General features: G+C 36.7%; 2 protein-coding genes across 2 annotated transcripts in view; both read right to left on the bottom strand.

The window, feature by feature from the left end:
- The window catches only part of LOC142352836 (uncharacterized), a 29,481-nt gene extending 11,089 nt beyond the window's left edge, over positions 1-18,392 (bottom strand). The window contains exon 1 of the mRNA XM_075404987.1: positions 17,702-18,392. Coding sequence (XP_075261102.1) covers positions 17,702-18,377 — 676 coding nt within the window. The 5' untranslated portion in view covers positions 18,378-18,392. The remainder of the gene's footprint in view (positions 1-17,701) is intronic.
- LOC142353412 (small ribosomal subunit protein eS6-like) overlaps positions 1-19,176 on the bottom strand; it is a 330,099-nt gene that overhangs the window by 62,426 nt on the left and 248,497 nt on the right. The window lies entirely within an intron of this gene.

Below are 19,176 nucleotides of genomic sequence, written 5' to 3'. Positions count from 1 at the left end.
ACAAATTTTGAAAACAATCGCAAATTTTCACAAAATCTTGCCGAAATTCAAGATATTAAAATCTTCGTGGGAGGTTGCACTAGGACCCTGGTACCCAAAAAATGATTTAAAAAATTTGAAAAGATTCAAGTTCTATAAAAAAAATCGCTAAAATTGCAAATTGCATAAACTGCTAAAATTTGTGATAATAAAATTTGAAAATTCATTGACCAAAAAACATCTTCCAGTAACTTATTATCAAAACCTATAGGTAAGTTTTGTAAAAAACAAATGGTGAAATTCGTGGTATTGAAATCTTGAAAAACAATCCATTACATTTAGAAGTTATACAATAATCTATTGTCAAACCGTAGAGGAGGTTCCTCGGCTCTTGACGCTAGAGAAACCTAATATCCGACAAAGATTTTCAAAAAACCTCGAGCAAAATTAGGTTTTATACAGAAAATCGCTAAAATTTGTGATATAAATTTGAAAGCTTTTCCATGGCAAAAAAAAGTTTTTAGGACGTTTTCTGGCAACTGCGTCTCGAAAGGCGTGAATAGAAAAAGAGTAAAAAAAATTGCAAAAACTTCCACGTTTTGTCAAATAAATGCTACAATTCGTGATTTTAAAATATTGCAACGACTCCACTGCCAGTGGAAGCTACAAAGAAACCTAGGGCTGACAGAATGAATGACCAAATTTCAAAATTCTAAGTGAAAATTAGTACAAAATTGCGTGTTTTTAGCGATCGGTTTTTCGCATGTAGCCACGGAGTGGGGAGGGGGGTTCACCGGGGGGCTGACGGTGAGGGAGGGAGGTTGGGCAACAGTGGGGTAGGGGCCACAGCGTGGTGGGGGGGGGCAATAGTGGGCGTGCCTGCCGGGCGCGACCAGTTTATACCCTTTTTGAGGACGAAAAGTCAAAAGCGTCAGACAAAAATCGTTCAATCGAAAAACCGCATAAACAGGACCGACAGCACTAATACAATTGCTACAAACTTCGTTTGAGAGCAATTAATAGCCGAATATTGTCGGGCGAATTGGTGCCAAACAACCGGCTAGCACTTGGCTTCGTCAGTAGCTAGCCACGGTTAGGTGAGGCTAGCTTTACCTTGATTCGACTCTGCAACTTTTAGTTTTCTAGCCTTGTTAGTAAATAAATCAAATAAAAAACTGATATTTTAAAAATTTGCAAATTTTAAAATTTAAAAAAGCTTCCAAATTTAGCAGTGAAAATGTTCAAAACCTTTTTTTCTCTGGAGTTAGGTCAAGCAACCTATCTGCAAGACTTGAAAAGCTCCGTCGGCCAGTAATGATTGTTAAACTCAGAAAAGGACAAAAAGATTCACAAATTTTGAAAACAATCGCAAATTTTCACAAAATCTTGCCGAAATTCAAGATATTAAAATCTTCGTGGGAGGTTGCACTAGGACCCTGGTACCCAAAAAAATGATTAAAAAAATTTGAAAAGATTCAAGTTCTATAAAAAAAATCGCTAAAATTGCAAATTGCATAAACTGCTAAAATTTGTGATAATAAAATTTGAAAATTCATTGACCAAAAAACATCTTCCAGTAACTTATTATCAAAACCTATAGGTAAGTTTTGTAAAAAAAAATGGTGAAATTCGTGGTATTGAAATCTTGAAAAACAATCCATTACATTTAGAAGTTATACAATAATCTATTGTCAAACCGTAGAGGAGGTTCCTCGGCTCTTGAGGCTAGAGAAACCTAATATCCGACAAAATTTTTCAAAAAACCTCGAACAAAATTAGGTTTTATACAGAAAATCGCTAAAATTTGTGATATAAAATTGAAAGCTTTTCCATGGCAAAAAAAAGTTTTTAGGACGTTTTCTGGCAACTGCGTCTCGAAAGGCGTGAATAGAAAAAGAGTAAAAAAAATTTCAAAAACTTGCACGTTTTGTCAAATAAATGCTACAATTCGTGATTTTAAAATATTGCAACGACTCCACTGCCAGTGGAAGCTACAAAGAAACCTAGGGCTGACAGAATGAAATGACCAAATTTCAAAATTCTTGAAATAAAGTGAAAATTAGTACAAAATTGCGTGTTTTTAGCGATCGGTTTTTCGCATGTAGCCACGGAGTGGGGAGGGGGGTTCACCGGGGGGGCTGACGGTGAGGGAGGGAGGTTGGGCAACAGTGGGGTAGGGGCCACAGCGTGGTGGGGGGGGGGGGCAATAGTGGGCGTGCCTGCCGGGCGCGACCAGTTTATACCCTTTTTGAGGACGAAAAGTCAAAAGCGTCAGACAAAAATCGTTCAATCGAAAAACCGCATAAACAGGACCGACAGCACTAATACAATTGCTACAAACTTCGTTTGAGAGCAATTAATAGCCGAATATTGTCGCGCGAATTGGTGCCAAACAACCGGCTAGCACTTGGCTTCGTCAGTAGCTAGCCACGGTTAGGTGAGGCTAGCTTTACCTTGATTCGACTCTGCAACTTTTAGTTTTCTAGCCTTGTTAGTAAATAAATCAAATAAAAAACTGATATTTTAAAAATTTGCAAAATATTTTAAAATTTAAAAAGCTTCCAAATTTAGCAGTGAAAATGTTCAAAACCTTTTTTTCTCTGGAGTTAGGTCAAGCAACCTATCTGCAAGACTTGAAAAGCTCCGTCGGCCAGTAATGATTGTTAAACTCAGAAAAGGACAAAAAGATTCACAAATTTTGAAAACAATCGCAAATTTTCACAAAATCTTGCCGAAATTCAAGATATTAAAATCTTCGTGGGAGGTTGCACTAGGACCCTGGCACCCAAAAAAATGATTAAAAAAATTTGAAAAGATTCAAGTTCTATAAAAAAATCCCTAAAATGGCAAATTGCATAAACTGCTAAAATTTGTGATAATAAAATTTGAAAATTCATTGACCAAAAAACATCTTCCAGTAACTTATTATCAAAACCTATAGGTAAGTTTTGTAAAAAAAAATGGTGAAATTCGTGGTATTGAAATCTTGAAAAACAATCCATTACATTTAGAAGTTATACAATAATCTATTGTCAAACCGTAGAGGAGGTTCCTCGGCTCTTGAGGCTAGAGAAACCTAATATCCGACAAAAATTTTCAAAAAACCTCGAACAAAATTAGGTTTTATACAGAAAATCGCTAAAATTTGTGATATAAATTTGAAAGCTTTTCCATGGCAAAAAAAGTTTTTAGGACGTTTTCTGGCAACTGCGTCTCGAAAGGCGTGAATAGAAAAAGAGTAAAAAAAATTGCAAAAACTTGCACGTTTTGTCAAATAAATGCTACAATTCGTGATTTTAAAATATTGCAACGACTCCACTGCCAGTGGAAGCTACAAAGAAACCTAGGGCTGACAGAATGAAATGACCAAATTTCAAAATTCTTGAAATAAAGTGAAAATTAGTACAAAACTGCGTGTTTTTAGCGATCGGTTTTTCGCATGTAGCCACGGAGTGGGGAGGGGGGTTCACCGGGGGGCTGACGGTGAGGGAGGGAGGTTGGGCAACAGTGGGGTAGGGGCCACAGCGTGGTGGGGGGGGGGGGGGGCAATAGTGGGCGTGCCTGCCGGGCGCGACCAGTTTATACCCTTTCTGAAGACGAAAAGTCAAAAGCGTCAGACAAAAATCGTTCAATCGAAAAACCGCATAAACAGGACCGACAGCACTAATACAATTGCTACAAACTTCGTTTGAGAGCAATTAATAGCCGAATATTGTCGGAAGAATTGGTGCCAAACAACCGGCTAGCACTTGGCTTCGTCAGTAGCTAGCCAAGGTTAGGTGAGGCTAGCTTTATCTTGATTCGACTCTGCAACTTTTAGTTTTCTAGCCTTGTTAGTAAATAAATCAAATAAAAAACTGATATTTTAAAAATTTGCAAAATATTTTAAAATTTGAAAAAGCTTCCAAATTTAGCAGTGAAAATGTTCAAAACCTTTTTTTCTCTGGAGTTAGGTCAAGCAACCTATCTGCAAGACTTGAAAAGCTCCGTCGGCCAGTAATGATTGTTAAACTCAGAAAAGGACAAAAAGATTCACAAATTTTGAAAACAATCGCAAATTTTCACAAAATCTTGCCGAAATTCAAAATATTAAAATCTTCGTGGGAGGTTGCACTAGGACCCTGGTACCCAAAAAAATGATTAAAAAAAATTTGAAAAGATTCAAGTTCTATAAAAAAATCGCTAAAATTGCAAATTGCATAAACTGCTAAAATTTGTGATAATAAAATTTGAAAATTCATTGACCAAAAAACATCTTCCAGTAACTTATTATCAAAACCTATAGGTAAGTTTTGTAAAAAAAAAATGGTGAAATTCGTGGTATTGAAATCTTGAAAAACAATCCATTACATTTAGAAGTTATACAATAATCTATTGTCAAACCGTAGAGGAGGTTCCTCGGCTCTTGAGGCTAGAGAAACCTAATATCCGACAAAAATTTTCAAAAACCTCGAACAAAATTAGGTTTTAAACAGAAAAACGCTAAAATTTGTGATATAAATTTGAAAGCTTTTCCATGGCAAACAAAAGTTTTTCAGTAACTTATTATCAAATCCTTTAGGACGTTTTCTGGCACCTGCGTCTCGAAAGGCGTGAATAGAAAGAGTAAAAAAAATTGCAAAAACTTGCACGTTTTGTCAAATAAATGCTACAATTCGTGATTTTAAAATATTGCAACGACTCCACTGCCAGTGGAAGCTACAAAGAATCCTAGGGCTGACAGAATGAAATGACCAAATTTCAAAATTCTTGAAATAAAGTGAAAATTAGTACAAAATTGCGTGTTTTTAGCGATCGGTTTTTCGCATGTAGCCACGGAGTGGGGAGGGGGGTTCACCGGGGGGCTGACGGTGAGGGAGGGAGGTTGGGCAACAGTGGGGTAGGGGCCACAGCGTGGTGGGGGGGGGGGGGGCAATAGTGGGCGTGCCTGCCGGGCGCGACCAGTTTATACCCTTTTTGAAGACGAAAAGTCAAAAGCGTCAGACAAAAATCGTTCAATCGAAAAACCGCATAAACAGGACCGACAGCACTAATACAATTGCTACAAACTTCGTTTGAGCGCAATTAATAGCCGAATATTGTCGGGCGAATTGGTGCCAAACAACCGGCTAGCACTTGGCTTCGTCAGTAGCTAGCCAAGGTTAGGTGAGGCTAGCTTTATCTTGATTCGACTCTGCAACTTTTAGTTTTCTAGCCTTGTTAGTAAATAAATCAAATAAAAAACTGATATTTTAAAAATTTGCAAAATATTTTAAAATTTAAAAAAGCTTCCAAATTTAGCAGTGAAAATGTTCAAAACCTTTTTTTCTCTGGAGTTAGGTCAAGCAACCTATCTGCAAGACTTGAAAAGCTCCGTCGGCCAGTAATGATTGTTAAACTCAGAAAAGGACAAAAGATTCACAAATTTTGAAAACAATCGCAAATTTTCACAAAATCTTGCCGAAATTCAAGATATTAAAATCTTCGTGGGAGGTTGCACTAGGACCCTGGTACCCAAAAAATGATTTAAAAAATTTGAAAAGATTCAAGTTCTATAAAAAAAATCGCTAAAATTGCAAATTGCATAAACTGCTAAAATTTGTGATAATAAAATTTGAAAATTCATTGACCAAAAAACATCTTCCAGTAACTTATTATCAAAACCTATAGGTAAGTTTTGTAAAAAAAAATGGTGAAATTCGTGGTATTGAAATCTTGAAAAACAATCCATTACATTTAGAAGTTATACAATAATCTATTGTCAAACCGTAGAGGAGGTTCCTCGGCTCTTGAAGCTAGAGAAACCTAATATCCGACAAAAATTTTCAAAAACCTCGAACAAAATTAGGTTTTAAACAGAAAAACGCTAAAATTTGTGATATAAATTTGAAAGCTTTTCCATGGCAAACAAAAGTTTTTCAGTAACTTATTATCAAATCCTTTAGGACGTTTTCTGGCACCTGCGTCTCGAAAGGCGTGAATAGAAAAAGAGTAAAAAAAATTGCAAAAACTTGCACGTTTTGTCAAATAAATGCTACAATTCGTGATTCTAAAATATTGCAACGACTCCACTGCCAGTGGAAGCTACAAAGAATCCTAGGGCTGACAGAATGAAATGACCAAATTTCAAAATTCTTGAAATAAAGTGAAAATTAGTACAAAATTGCGTGTTTTTAGCGATCGGTTTTTCGCATGTAGCCACGGAGTGGGGAGGGGGGTTCATCGGGGGGCTGACGGTGAGGGAGGGAGGTTGGGAAACAGTGGGGTAGGGGCCACAGCGTGGTGGGGGGGCAATAGTGGGCGTGCCTGCCGGGCGCGACCAGTTTATACCCTTTTTGAAGACGAAAAGTCAAAAGCGTCAGACAAAAATCGTTCAATCGAAAAACCGCATAAACAGGACCGACAGCATTAATACAATTGCTACAAACTTCGTTTGAGAGCAATTAATAGCCGAATATTGTCGGGCGAATTGGTGCCAAACAACCGGCTAGCACTTGGCTTCGTCAGTAGCTAGCCAAGGTTAGGTGAGGCTAGCTTTATCTTGATTCGACTCTGCAACTTTTAGTTTTCTAGCCTTGTTAGTAAATAAATCAAATAAAAAACTGATATTTTAAAAATTTGCAAAATATTTTAAAATTTAAAAAAGCTTCCAAATTTAGCAGTGAAAATGTTCAAAACCTTTTTTTCTCTGCAGTTAGGTCAAGCAACCTATCTGCAAGACTTGAAAAGCTCCGTCGGCCAGTAATGATTGTTAAACTCAGAAAAGGACAAAAAGATTCACAAATTTTGAAAACAATCGCAAATTTTCACAAAATCTTGCCGAAATTCAAGATATTAAAATCTTCGTGGGAGGTTGCACTAGGACCCTGGTACCCAAAAAATGATTTAAAAAATTTGAAAAGATTCAAGTTCTATAAAAAAAAATCGCTAAAATTGCAAATTGCATAAACTGCTAAAATTTGTGATAATAAAATTTGAAAACTCATTGACCAAAAAACATCTTCCAGTAACTTATTATCAAAACCTATAGGTAAGTTTTGTAAAAAAAATGGTGAAATTCGTGGTATTGAAATCTTGAAAAACAATCCATTACATTTAGAAGTTATACAATAATCTATTGTCAAACCGTAGAGGAGGTTCCTCGGCTCTTGAAGCTAGAGAAACCTAATATCCGACAAAAATTTTCAAAAACCTCGAACAAAATTAGGTTTTAAACAGAAAAACGCTAAAATTTGTGATATAAATTTGAAAGCTTTTCCATGGCAAACAAAAGTTTTTCAGTAACTTCTTATCAAATCCTTTAGGACGTTTTCTGGCACCTGCGTCTCGAAAGGCGTGAATAGAAAAAGAGTAAAAAAAATTGCAAAAACTTGCACGTTTTGTCAAATAAATGCTACAATTCGTGATTTTAAAATATTGCAACGACTCCACTGCCAGTGGAAGCTACAGAGAATCCTAGGGCTGACAGACTGAAATGACCAAAATTCAAAATTCTTGAAATAAAGTGAAAATTAGTACAAAATTGCGTGTTTTTAGCGATCGGTTTTTCGCATGTAGCCACGGAGTGGGGAGGGGGGTTCATCGGGGGGCTGACGGTGAGGGAGGGAGGTTGGGCAACAGTGGGGTAGGGGCCACAGCGTGGTGGGGGGGCAATAGTGGGCGTGCCTGCCGGGCGCGACCAGTTTATACCCTTTTTGAGGACAAAAAGTCAAAAGCGTCAGACAAAAATCGTTCAATCGAAAAACCGCATAAACAGGACCGACAGCACTAATACAATTGCTACAAACTTCGTTTGAGAGCAATTAATAGCCGAATATTGTCGGGCGAATTGGTGCCAAACAACCGGCTAGCACTTGGCTTCGTCAGTAGCTAGCCAAGGTTAGGTGAGGCTAGCTTTATCTTGATTCGACTCTGCAACTTTTAGTTTTCTAGCCTTGTTAGTAAATAAATCAAATAAAAAACTGATATTTTAAAAATTTGCAAAATATTTTAAAATTTAAAAAAGCTTCCAAATTTAGCAGTGAAAATGTTCAAAACCTTTTTTTCTCTGGAGTTAGGTCAAGCAACCTATCTGCAAGACTTGAAAAGCTCCGTCGGCCAGTAATGATTGTTAAACTCAGAAAAGGACAAAAAGATTCACAAATTTTGAAAACAACCGCAAATTTTCACAAAATCTTGCCGAAATTCAAGATATTAAAATCTTCGTGGGAGGTTGCACTAGGACCCTGGTACCCAAAAAAATGATTTAAAAAATTTGAAAAGATTCAAGTTCTATAAAAAAAATCGCTAAAATTGCAAATTGCATAAACTGCTAAAATTTGTGATAATAAAATTTGAAAATTCATTGACCAAAAAACATCTTCCAGTAACTTATTATCAAAACCTATAGGTAAGTTTTGTAAAAAAAAATGGTGAAATTCGTGGTATTGAAATCTTGAAAAACAATCCATTACATTTAGAAGTTATACAATAATCTATTGTCAAACCGTAGAGGAGGTTCCTCGGCTCTTGAGGCTAGAGAAACCTAATATCCGACAAAATTTTTCAAAAAACCTCGAACAAAATTAGGTTTTATACAGAAAATCGCTAAAATTTGTGATATAAATTTGAAAGCTTTTCCATGGCAAAAAAAGTTTTTAGGACGTTTTCTGGCAACTGCGTCTCGAAAGGCGTGAATAGAAAAAGAGTAAAAAAAATTGCAAAAACTTGCACGTTTTGTCAAATAAATGCTACAATTCGTGATTTTAAAATATTGCAACGACTCCACTGCCAGTGGAAGCTACAAAGAAACCTAGGGCTGACAGAATGAAATGACCAAATTTCAAAATTCTTGAAAAAAAGTGAAAATTAGTACAAAATTGCGTGTTTTTAGCGATCGGTTTTTCGCATGTAGCCACGGAGTGGGGAGGGGGGTTCACCGGGGGCTGACGGTGAGGGAGGGAGGTTGGGCAACAGTGGGGTAGGGGCCACAGCGTGGTGGGGGGGCAATAGTGGGCGTGCCTGCCGGGCGCGACCAGTTTATACCCTTTTTGAAGACGAAAAGTCAAAAGCGTCAGACAAAAATCGTGCAATCGAAAAACCGCATAAACAGGACCGACAGCACTAATACAATTGCTACAAACTTCGTTTGAGAGCAATTAATAGCCGAATATTGTCGGGCGAATTGGTGCCAAACAACCGGCTAGCACTTGGCTTCGTCAGTAGCTAGCCAAGGTTAGGTGAGGCTAGCTTTATCTTGATTCGACTCTGCAACTTTTAGTTTTCTAGCCTTGTTAGTAAATAAATCAAACAAAAAACTGATATTTTAAAAATTTGCAAAATATTTTAAAATTTAAAAAAGCTTCCAAATTTAGCAGTGAAAATGTTCAAAACCTTTTTTTCTCTCGAGTTAGGTCAAGCAACCTATCTGCAAGACTTGAAAAGCTCCGTCGGCCAGTAATGATTGTTAAACTCAGAAAAGGACAAAAAGATTCACAAATTTTGAAAACAATCGCAAATTTTCACAAAATCTTGCCGAAATTCAAGATATTAAAATCTTCGTGGGAGGTTGCACTAGGACCCTGGTACCCAAAAAAATGATAAAAAAAAATTTGAAAAGATTCAAGTTCTATAAAAAAAATCGCTAAAATTGCAAATTGCATAAACTGCTAAAATTTGTGATAATAAAATTTGAAAATTCATTGACCAAAAAAATCTTCCAGTAACTTATTATCAAAACCTATAGGTAAGTTTTGTAAAAAAAATGGTGAAATTCGTGGTATTGAAATCTTGAAAAACAATCCATTACATTTAGAAGTTATACAATAATCTATTGTCAAACCGTAGAGGAGGTTCCTCGGCTCTTGAGGCTAGAGAAACCTAATATCCGACAAAAATTTTCAAAAACCTCGAACAAAATTAGGTTTTATACAGAAAATCGCTAAAAATTGTGATATAAATTTGAAAGCTTTTCCATGGCAAAAAAAAGTTTTTAGGACGTTTTCTGGCAACTGCGTCTCGAAAGGCGTGAATAGAAAAAGATTAAAAAAAATTGCAAAAACTTGCACGTTTTGTCAAATAAATGCTACAATTCGTGATTTTAAAATATTGCAACGACTCCACTGCCAGTGGAAGCTACAAAGAAACCTAGGGCTGACAGAATGAAATGACCAAATTTCAAAATTCTTGAAATAAAGTGAAAATTAGTACAAAATTGCGTGTTTTTAGCGATCGGTTTTTCGCATGTAGCCACGGAGTGGGGAGGGGGGTTCACCGGGGGGCTGACGGTGAGGGAGGGAGGTTGGGCAACAGTGGGGTAGGGGCCACAGCGTGGTGGGGGGTGGGGCAATAGTGGGCGTGCCTGCCGGGCGCGACCAGTTTATACCCTTTTTGAAGACGAAAAGTCAAAAGCGTCAGACAAAAATCGTTCAATCGAAAAACCGCATAAACAGGACCGACAGCACTAATACAATTGCTACAAACTTCCTTTGAGAGCAATTAATAGCCGAATATTGTCGGGCGAATTGGTGCCAAACAACCGGCTAGCACTTGGCTTCGTCAGTAGCTAGCCAAGGTTAGGTGAGGCTAGCTTTATCTTGATTCGACTCTGCAACTTTTAGTTTTCTAGCCTTGTTAGTAAATAAATCAAATAAAAAACTGATATTTTAAAAATTTGCAAAATATTTTAAAATTTAAAAAAGCTTCCAAATTTAGCAGTGAAAATGTTCAAAACCTTTTTCTCTCTTGAGTTAGGTCAAGCAACCTATCTGCAAGACTTGAAAAGCTACGTCGGCCAGTAATGATTGTTAAACTCAGAAAAGGACAAAAAGATTCAAAAATTTTGAAAACAATCGCAACTTTTCACAAAATCTTGCCGAAATTCAAGATATTAAAATCTTCGTGGGAGGTTGCACTAGGACCCTGGTACCCAAAAAAATGATTAAAAAAATTTGAAAAGATTCAAGTTCTATAAAAAAAATCGCTAAAATTGCAAATTGCATAAACTGCTAAAATTTGTGATAATAAAATTTGAAAATTCATTGACCAAAAAACATCTTCCAGTAACTTATTATCAAAACCTATAGGTAAAATTTGTAAAAAAAAAATGGTGAAATTCGTGGTATTGAAATCTTGAAAAACAATCCATTACATTTAGAAGTTATACAATAATCTATTGTCAAACCGTAGAGGAGGTTCCTCGGCTCTTGAGGCTAGAGAAACCTAATATCCGACAAAAATTTTCAAAAACCTCGAACAAAATTAGGTTTTATACAGAAAAACGCTAAAATTTGTGATATAAATTTGAAAGCTTTTCCATGGCAAACAAAAGTTTTTCAGTAACTTATTATCAAATCCTTTAGGACGTTTTCTCGCACCTGCGTCTCGAAAGGCGTGAATAGAAAAAGAGTAAAAAAATTGCAAAAACTTGCACGTTTTGTCAAATAAATGCTACAATTCGTGATTTTAAAATATTGCAACGACTCCACTGCCAGTGGAAGCTACAAAGAATCCTAGGGCTGACAGAATGAAATGACCAAATTTCAAAATTCTTGAAATAAAGTGAAAATTAGTACAAAATTACGTGTTTTTAGCAATCGGTTTTTTGCATGTAGCCACGGAGTGGGGAGGGGGGTTCACCGGGGGGCTGACGGTGAGGGAGGGAGGTTGGGCAACAGTGGGGTAGGGGCCACAGCGTGGTGGGGGGGGGGCAATAGTGGGCGTGCCTGCCGGGCGCGACCAGTTTATACCCTTTTTGAGGACGAAAAGTCAAAAGCGTCAGACAAAAATCGTTCAATCGAAAAACCGCATAAACAGGACCGACAGCACTAATACAATTGCTACAAACTTTGTTTGAGAGCAATTAATAGCCGAATATTGTCGGGCCAATTGGTGCCAAACAACCGGCTAGCACTTGGCTTCGTCAGTAGCTAGCCAAGGTTAGGTGAGGCTAGCTTTATCTTGATTCGACTCTGCATTTTTTAGTTTTCTAGCCTTGTTAGTAAATAAATCAAAAAACTGATATTTTAAAAATTTGCAAAATATTTTAAAATTTAAAAAAGCTTCCAAATTTAGCAGTGAAAATGTTCAAAACCTTTTTTTCTCTGGAGTTAGGTCAAGCAACCTATCTGCAAGACTTGAAAAACTCCGTCGGCCAGTAATGATTGTTAAACTCAGAAAAGAACAAAAAGATTCACAAATTTTGAAAACAATCGCAAATTTTCACAAAATCTTGCCGAAATTCAAGATTAATATCTTCGTGGGAGGTGACACTAGGACCCTGGTGCCGAAAAAAAAATTATAAAAAAAATCGCTAAAATTGCAAATTGCATAAACTGCTAAAATTTGTGATAAAAAAATTGAAAATTCATTGACCAAAAAACATCTTCCAGTAACTTATTATCAAAACCTATAGGTAAGTTTTGTAAAAAAAAAAATGGTGAAATTCGTGGTATTGAAATCTTGAAAAACCATCCATTACATTTAGAAGTTATACAATAATCTATTGTCAAACCGTAGAGGAGGTTCCTCGGCTCTTGAGGCTAGAGAAACCTAATATCCGACAAAAATTTTCAAAAACCTCGAACAAAATTAGGTTTTATACAGAAAAACGCTAAAATTTGTGATATAAATTTGAAAGCTTTTCCATGGCAAACAAAAGTTTTTCAGTAACTTATTATCAAATCCTTTAGGACGTTTTCTGGCACCTGCGTCTCGAAAGGCGTGAATAGAAAAAGAGTAAAAAAAATTGCAAAAACTTGCACGTTTTGTCAAATAAATGCTACAGTTCGTGATTTTAAAATATTGCAACGACTCCACTGCCAGTGGAAGCTACAAAGAAACCTAGGGCTGACAGAATGAAATGACCAAATTTCAAAATTCTTTAAAAAAGTGAAAATTAGTACAAAATTGCGTGTTTTTAGCGATCGCTTTTTTGCACGTTGCCACGGAGTGGGGGGTTCACAGGGGGGCTGACGGTGAGGGAGGGAGGTTGGGCAACAGTGGGGTAGGGGCCACAGCGTGGTGGGGGGGGGGGCAATAGTGGGCGTGCCTGCCGGGCGCGACCAGTTTATACCCTTTTTGAGGACGAAAAGTCAAAAGCGTCAGACAAAAATCGTTCAATCGAAAAACCGCATAAACAGGACCGACAGCACTAATACAATTGCTACAAACTTCGTTTGAGAGCAATTAATAGCCGAATATTGTCGGGCGAATTGGTGCCAAACAACCGGCTAGCACTTGGCTTCGTCAGTAGCTAGCCAAGGTTAGGTGAGGCTAGCTTTATCTTGATTCGACTCTGCAACTTTTAGTTTTCTAGCCTTGTTAGTAAATAAATCAAATAAAAAACTGATATTTTAAAAATTTGCAAAATATTTTAAAATTTAAAAAAGCTTCCAAATTTAGCAGTGAAAATGTTCAAAACCTTTTTTTCTCTGGAGTTAGGTGAAGCTACCCATCTGCAAGACTTGAAAAGCTCCGTCGGCCAGTAATGATTGTTAAACTCAGAAAAGAACAAAAAGATTCACAAACTTTGAAAACAATCGCAAAATTTCACAAAATCTTGCAGAAATTCAAGATTAATATCTTCGTGGGAGGTGGCACTAAGACCCTGGTGCCGAAAAAAAATGATTTAAAAAATTCGAAAATATTCAAGCTCTATGAAAAAAATCGCTAAAATTGCAAATTGCATAAACTGCTAAAATTTGTGATAACAAAATTTGAAAATTCAATGACCAAAAAACATCTTCCAGTAACTTATTATCAAAACCTATAAGTAAGTTTTGTAAAAAAAATGGTGAAATTCGTGGTATTGAAATCTTGAAAAACAATCCATTACATTTAAAAGTTATACAATAATCTATTGTCAAACCGTAGAGGAGGTTCCTCGGCTCTTGAGGCTAGAGAAACCTAATATCCGACAAGAATTTTCAAAAACCTTGAACAAAATTAGGTTTTATAAAGAAAACCGCTAAAATGTGTGATATAAATTTGAAAGCTTTTCCATGGCAAGTAAAAGTTTTACAGTAACTTATTATCAAATCCTTTAGGACATTTTCTGGCTCTTTCGTCTCGAAAGGCGTGAATCGAAAAAGAGTAAAAAAAAATTGAAAAAACTTGCACGTTTTGTCAAATAAATGCTACAATTCGTGATTTTAAAATATTGCAACGACTCCACTGCCAGTGGAAGCTACGAAGAAACCTAGGGCTGACAGAACTGAAATGACCAAATTTCAAAATTCTTAAAAAAAGTGAAAATTAGTACAAAATTGCGTGTTTTTAGCGATCGCTCTTTTGCACGTTGCCACGGAGTGGGGGGTTCACCGGGGGGCTGACGGTGAGGGAGGGAGGATGGGCAACAGTGGGGTAGGGGTCACAGCGTGGTTGGGGGGCAATAGTGGGCGTGCCTGCCGGGCGCGACCAGTTTATACCCTTTTTGAGGACGAAAAGTCAAAAGCGTCAGACAAAAATCGTTCAATCGAAAAACCGCATAAACAGGACCGACAGCACTAATACAATTGCTACAAACTTCGTTTGAGAGCAATTAATAGCCGAATATTGTCGGGCGAATTGGTGCCAAACAACCGGCTAGCACTTGGCTTCGTCAGTAGCTAGCCAAGGTTAGGTGAGGCTAGCTTTATCTTGATTCGACTCTGCAACTTTTAGTTTTCTAGCCTTGTTAGTAAATAAATCAAATAAAAAACTGATATTTTAAAAATTTGCAAAATATTTTAAAATTTAAAAAAGCTTCCAAATTTAGCAGTGAAAATGTTCAAAACCTTTTTTTCTCTGGAGTTAGGTCAAGCAACCCATTTGCAAGACTTGAAAAGCTCCGTCGGCCAGTAATGATTGTTAAACTCAGAAAAGGACAAAAAGATTCACAGATTTTGAAAACAATCGCAAATTTTCACAAAATCTTGCCGAAATTCAAGATATTAAAATCTTCGTGGGAGGTTGCACTAGGACCCTGGTACCCAAAAAAATGATTAAAAAAATTTGAAAAGATTCAAGTTCTATAAAAAAATCGCTAAAATTGCAAATTGCATAAACTGCTAAAATTTGTGATAATAAAATTTGAAAATTCAATGACCAAAAAACATCTTCCAGTATCTTATTATCAAAACCTATAGGTAAGTTTTGTAAAAAAAATGGTGAAATTCGTGGTATTGAAATCTTGAAAAACAATTCATTACATTTAGAAGTTATACAATAATCTATTGTCAAACCGTAGAGGAGGTTCCTCGGCTCTTGAGGCTAGAAAAACCTAATATCCGACAAGAATTTTCAAAAAACTTTAGGTGCCAAACAACCGGCTAGCACTTGGCTTCGTCAGTAGCTAACCAAGGTTAGGTGAGGCTAGCCTTATCTTGATTCAACTCCGCAATTTTTAGTTTTCTAGCCTTGTTAGTAAATAAATCAAATAAAAAACTGATATTTTAGAAATTTGCACAATAATTTAAAATTTAAAAAAGCTTCCAAATTTAGCAGTGAAAATGTTCAAAACCTTTTTTCTCTGGAGTTACGTCAAGCAGCACATCTGCAAGACTTGAAAAGCTCGGGTCGGCCAGTACTGAATGTTAAACTCAGAAAAGGAAAAAGAAGAATTTTGAAAAACAATAGCAAAACTTAACAAAATCTTGCTGAAATTCAAGATATTCAAATCTTCAAAATCATTTCATTGTGTCAAGAGACTATCCAGTATCCCTATTTCAAGCTTTAAAATTGAAAAAAATCCACGGCCAGAAACATTTTTCAGTAACTTATTATCAAACCCTATATAAGATTTTCCGTTAGGCTGAAAAACCAGAATAATGACAATAAATTTTTTAAAAAACTGGAAAATTGCAATGTTTAAAGAAAATGGTAAAATTCGTGGTGTTGAAATCTTGAAAAAAAAATCTATTACATCTAGAAATTATACAAAAAGCTATTTTTAAACCCCTGAGGATGTTCCTCGGCACTTAAGGCTAGAAACCTAAAAATCGACAACAAAATTTTAAAATTTGAACGTTTTGTCAAAAAAGGCTAAAATTCGTGATGTTAAAATGTTGAAACCATTCCAGTACCACTTGAAACTATGGAGTAATCTAATATAAAACCCTAGAGGAGGTTTCTTCACACCTAGGGCTGAGAGAACTCGAAAATGACAAAAAAATTAAACTGAGAAAATTAGTATAAAATTGCGTGTTTTGAGCGATCGGTTGTTCGAACGTAGCAAAGGGTGGGGGGTGCATCGGGGGGTTGATGGGGAGGAAGGGGGTTGATCAAAGGCAGGGTGGGGGTGGAGGCTAACATTGGGGGTGCCTTCAACCTCTAAGAAATGCCCTTCGCACCATAAGCATAAGTCTCCAGATGAAACACAGCTACAGCTAGAAGGCTCTAAGAGCGCTTAATGCCCGCTGGGCTCTAACTGTTTACCCCGTTTTTCAGGACAAAAAAAAACAAAACTGTCAGATAAATAATTGGCAAGCAAAAAATCGCATAAAAAAGACCGACAGGACTAATACAATTGCTACAATGTTCGTGAGATGAGTTAATAACCATATCCAAAATTATGCGCTCTCCGCATCTAAAGAAATTTCACTCCCCTGCCACTTGCTATGCAAGCATGTTTAACTCGGTACAGGGTTTACAAGTATAATGTTAGAGGCAGAAATGCCCCTTCATTTGTCTGGATATTATTATTGGTTTTAGCACCATTTATTATCTCTACAAAGCATGAAAATTAAATCAGATAAGTTTTGAGTTTTCGCCTGAATAAAATATCAGATCGTATAAGTTTCAAATCAACGGAGTTTTTTCCACTCAACAGCGATGGCATGCCAGAACTAACGTCTTCAAACATAAGGGCAAAATTTGGGAACAAGTAAAGTGTAAAAATATTCAGACCTTGTAACCATCGTTTTTCGTTTCATTAGTTCCGAGAATAAGAGTGGGAGTTTGCCAGGATGTACAAAGCGATGCGCATACAATAAGATTTTGAACGCAATGCGTTGCCTAATTGGCAACCAGTGTAGCTGCTTCCGGTACGACTAGGTTACTGCTGAAGGTGACAGTAGCAAAAACAAAGGCTCGGCAGAGTTCACTATTCGCTGATGTTTTGAGAACAGAAAGTTTGGCAGACCATAATAGAGCGAATAACATACGTCAACACGTGATAACACTAGAACTCTAATGAACTCAATTAGGACTGATGTCAAAATTGATCTCGAATTGACCACACTTTACGGGGATAGTAAAATGAATTCGAACAAACGAAGTTGACCTGTCGTTGCAGAGCAAGTTGACAATCAATACCAACCTGGAGCTTTTACCTGTTCGGTGTAGTCGCCATCTTCAGGCAGACGTAAATGAGGATGTTTAACAATTTTGCATTTCCGAATAATCATATACTCACTCTTATCCGCATTCAATTTCAATTTTGCATTGCTGAACCAATGTTGAATCGAGGTAAAAAATATCATCAATCATGCATTGAGTGAGGGTCGAACCAAATACAACATAAAGAACGGTATTATCTGCGTAGAAATGATAGTTTATTCCCAGTTCTTTCAGCTTATCTTCTCAAGGCAGCATGTAACAGGAAAAAAGTAAAGGCCCAAGAACCGACCCTTGTGGCTTACACGTCTTAACTTTAATATCATCAGAAAGACATCTGGATAAAAAAATTATGAAATAAAAAAGAAAGGTAACTTGAAGCGATAAAACTTTGAGATGTTAAGTGGTTGAATTTTCCTAGTCGTTTTAAGTCTACTTTCAAAACATTTACCATCAAAATTATCTCCAGTAGCTGACGTGTGCTCGTCGTAGGCTGTTGTACCATTTGTCAAGGGTGCTGCAGTTTCTACGGGTTTCCGTTCCTTCACCGGCTCCTTAAAGATGATTCCCGCTGTTACACTAGCTTTGTATGCATCAGAGCCGATAACTTGAGGAAGTGACGGTCTTTCATTGAAAAAATCCCTGGTAACACCCCCGTCGGCTTGAGAAATTACAGCTTGTGCTTTCTCATAGATCTCAAGTGATGACAGAAGGCACTTTTTAAAAGTCTCCTTTAACAGCTGCTCCTTTTCTTCCTTTGTAAGCGGCTTCGATGCATCTCCATCCAGAGATCCGGTTTTTTGTTTATCGTATGACTCTAGCGGTTCCTCTTCAATTCTGTTCTCGAGAAACTGTGTATTGGAAAGGAGTTGGAAGTCGTTAAAAGCATTGTCCAGCTTAGAGGAGATTATGGCGCTTTTCGTTTGCAAGGAGCTGATACTGTTTTGAGATTGGAAGATATGACCAGTAAAGCTTGTAGAAGATTCTTCTAAATAAAGTGACATGGCCTTATCTCCCGCAAGGCTCCATGGTGCGTTGTTGGCTCTAATTTCATCTGGTTTCCATGGATATTCCCAACTCGGTTTTTCATCATTAGACATAGTTGAAACTGGAAGAAAATAGTTCATTAAAACAAGTAATTTGTTTAAATATTTTGCAATAAACTTATTAAACAAATTTGATATGGTGAAGTTTCCGAATTGAAGAAGCTCTTGAACAGATAATTTAGAATCCTACGTAAGACTACATGAGCTCTGATACTGCTAAAATCGTCAATTAGAACAAGAACTACTACCCTACAATTGATGAATTGGTTAGAGGGAATAAAGGCAAACAGAAGTAATAAATCTTTGGATAAAGAAAGTCCCATGTCTACTCGGGTAATCTCTTCCTCAGCTTCACCTTATGTAGTATTAGTAGTGCAGGCTTCAGTGATTACTATACCCATTGGTTTGCAACCAAATGTTGAGTTTAATGAATTTCAGTTTAAGTTTGAGATTTCCACGGGTTGCATGAACCGCAGTAGCACTTTATTATCCAAGTACACGAGTCCGTTTCGCTGTATTTCTCCAAGTATTTCCAGTACAAAAAAGTGAGGTCTTTCTTGGATATTTCATGCATGTTTTCCAACTGCTCTTGATATTATATTAACAAGGAACGTGGTTCTGATAAAGAAGTCTGATTTGTTTTCTTACGGCGGGTCTTTGTCGCGTGTTGGTTGCAATTGGTTGATATTGAGTGAGGTTTGTTGAAACCACTGATATTGATATTATAGTTGCCTCTAGAAAATGATATGAGAAATAAGATGTCGTGCATTTCAATATACAGAGACAATGGCAAGAGTCTTAATTTTCTGAGTCATTTTTTGTAGCTGAAATGTGCATTTAGTATCCACTTCGTATCATTTCTCTGAACTTTTTCAATTCA

Source organism: Convolutriloba macropyga, chromosome 14, assembly GCF_964194025.1.
Source record: "Convolutriloba macropyga chromosome 14, txConMacr16.3, whole genome shotgun sequence".
In the NCBI taxonomy this organism is placed as follows: Eukaryota; Metazoa; Xenacoelomorpha; order Acoela; family Convolutidae; genus Convolutriloba; species Convolutriloba macropyga.
Note: the sequence above shows the minus strand (reverse complement) of the source record. Positions and strands in the feature narration are given on the sequence as shown.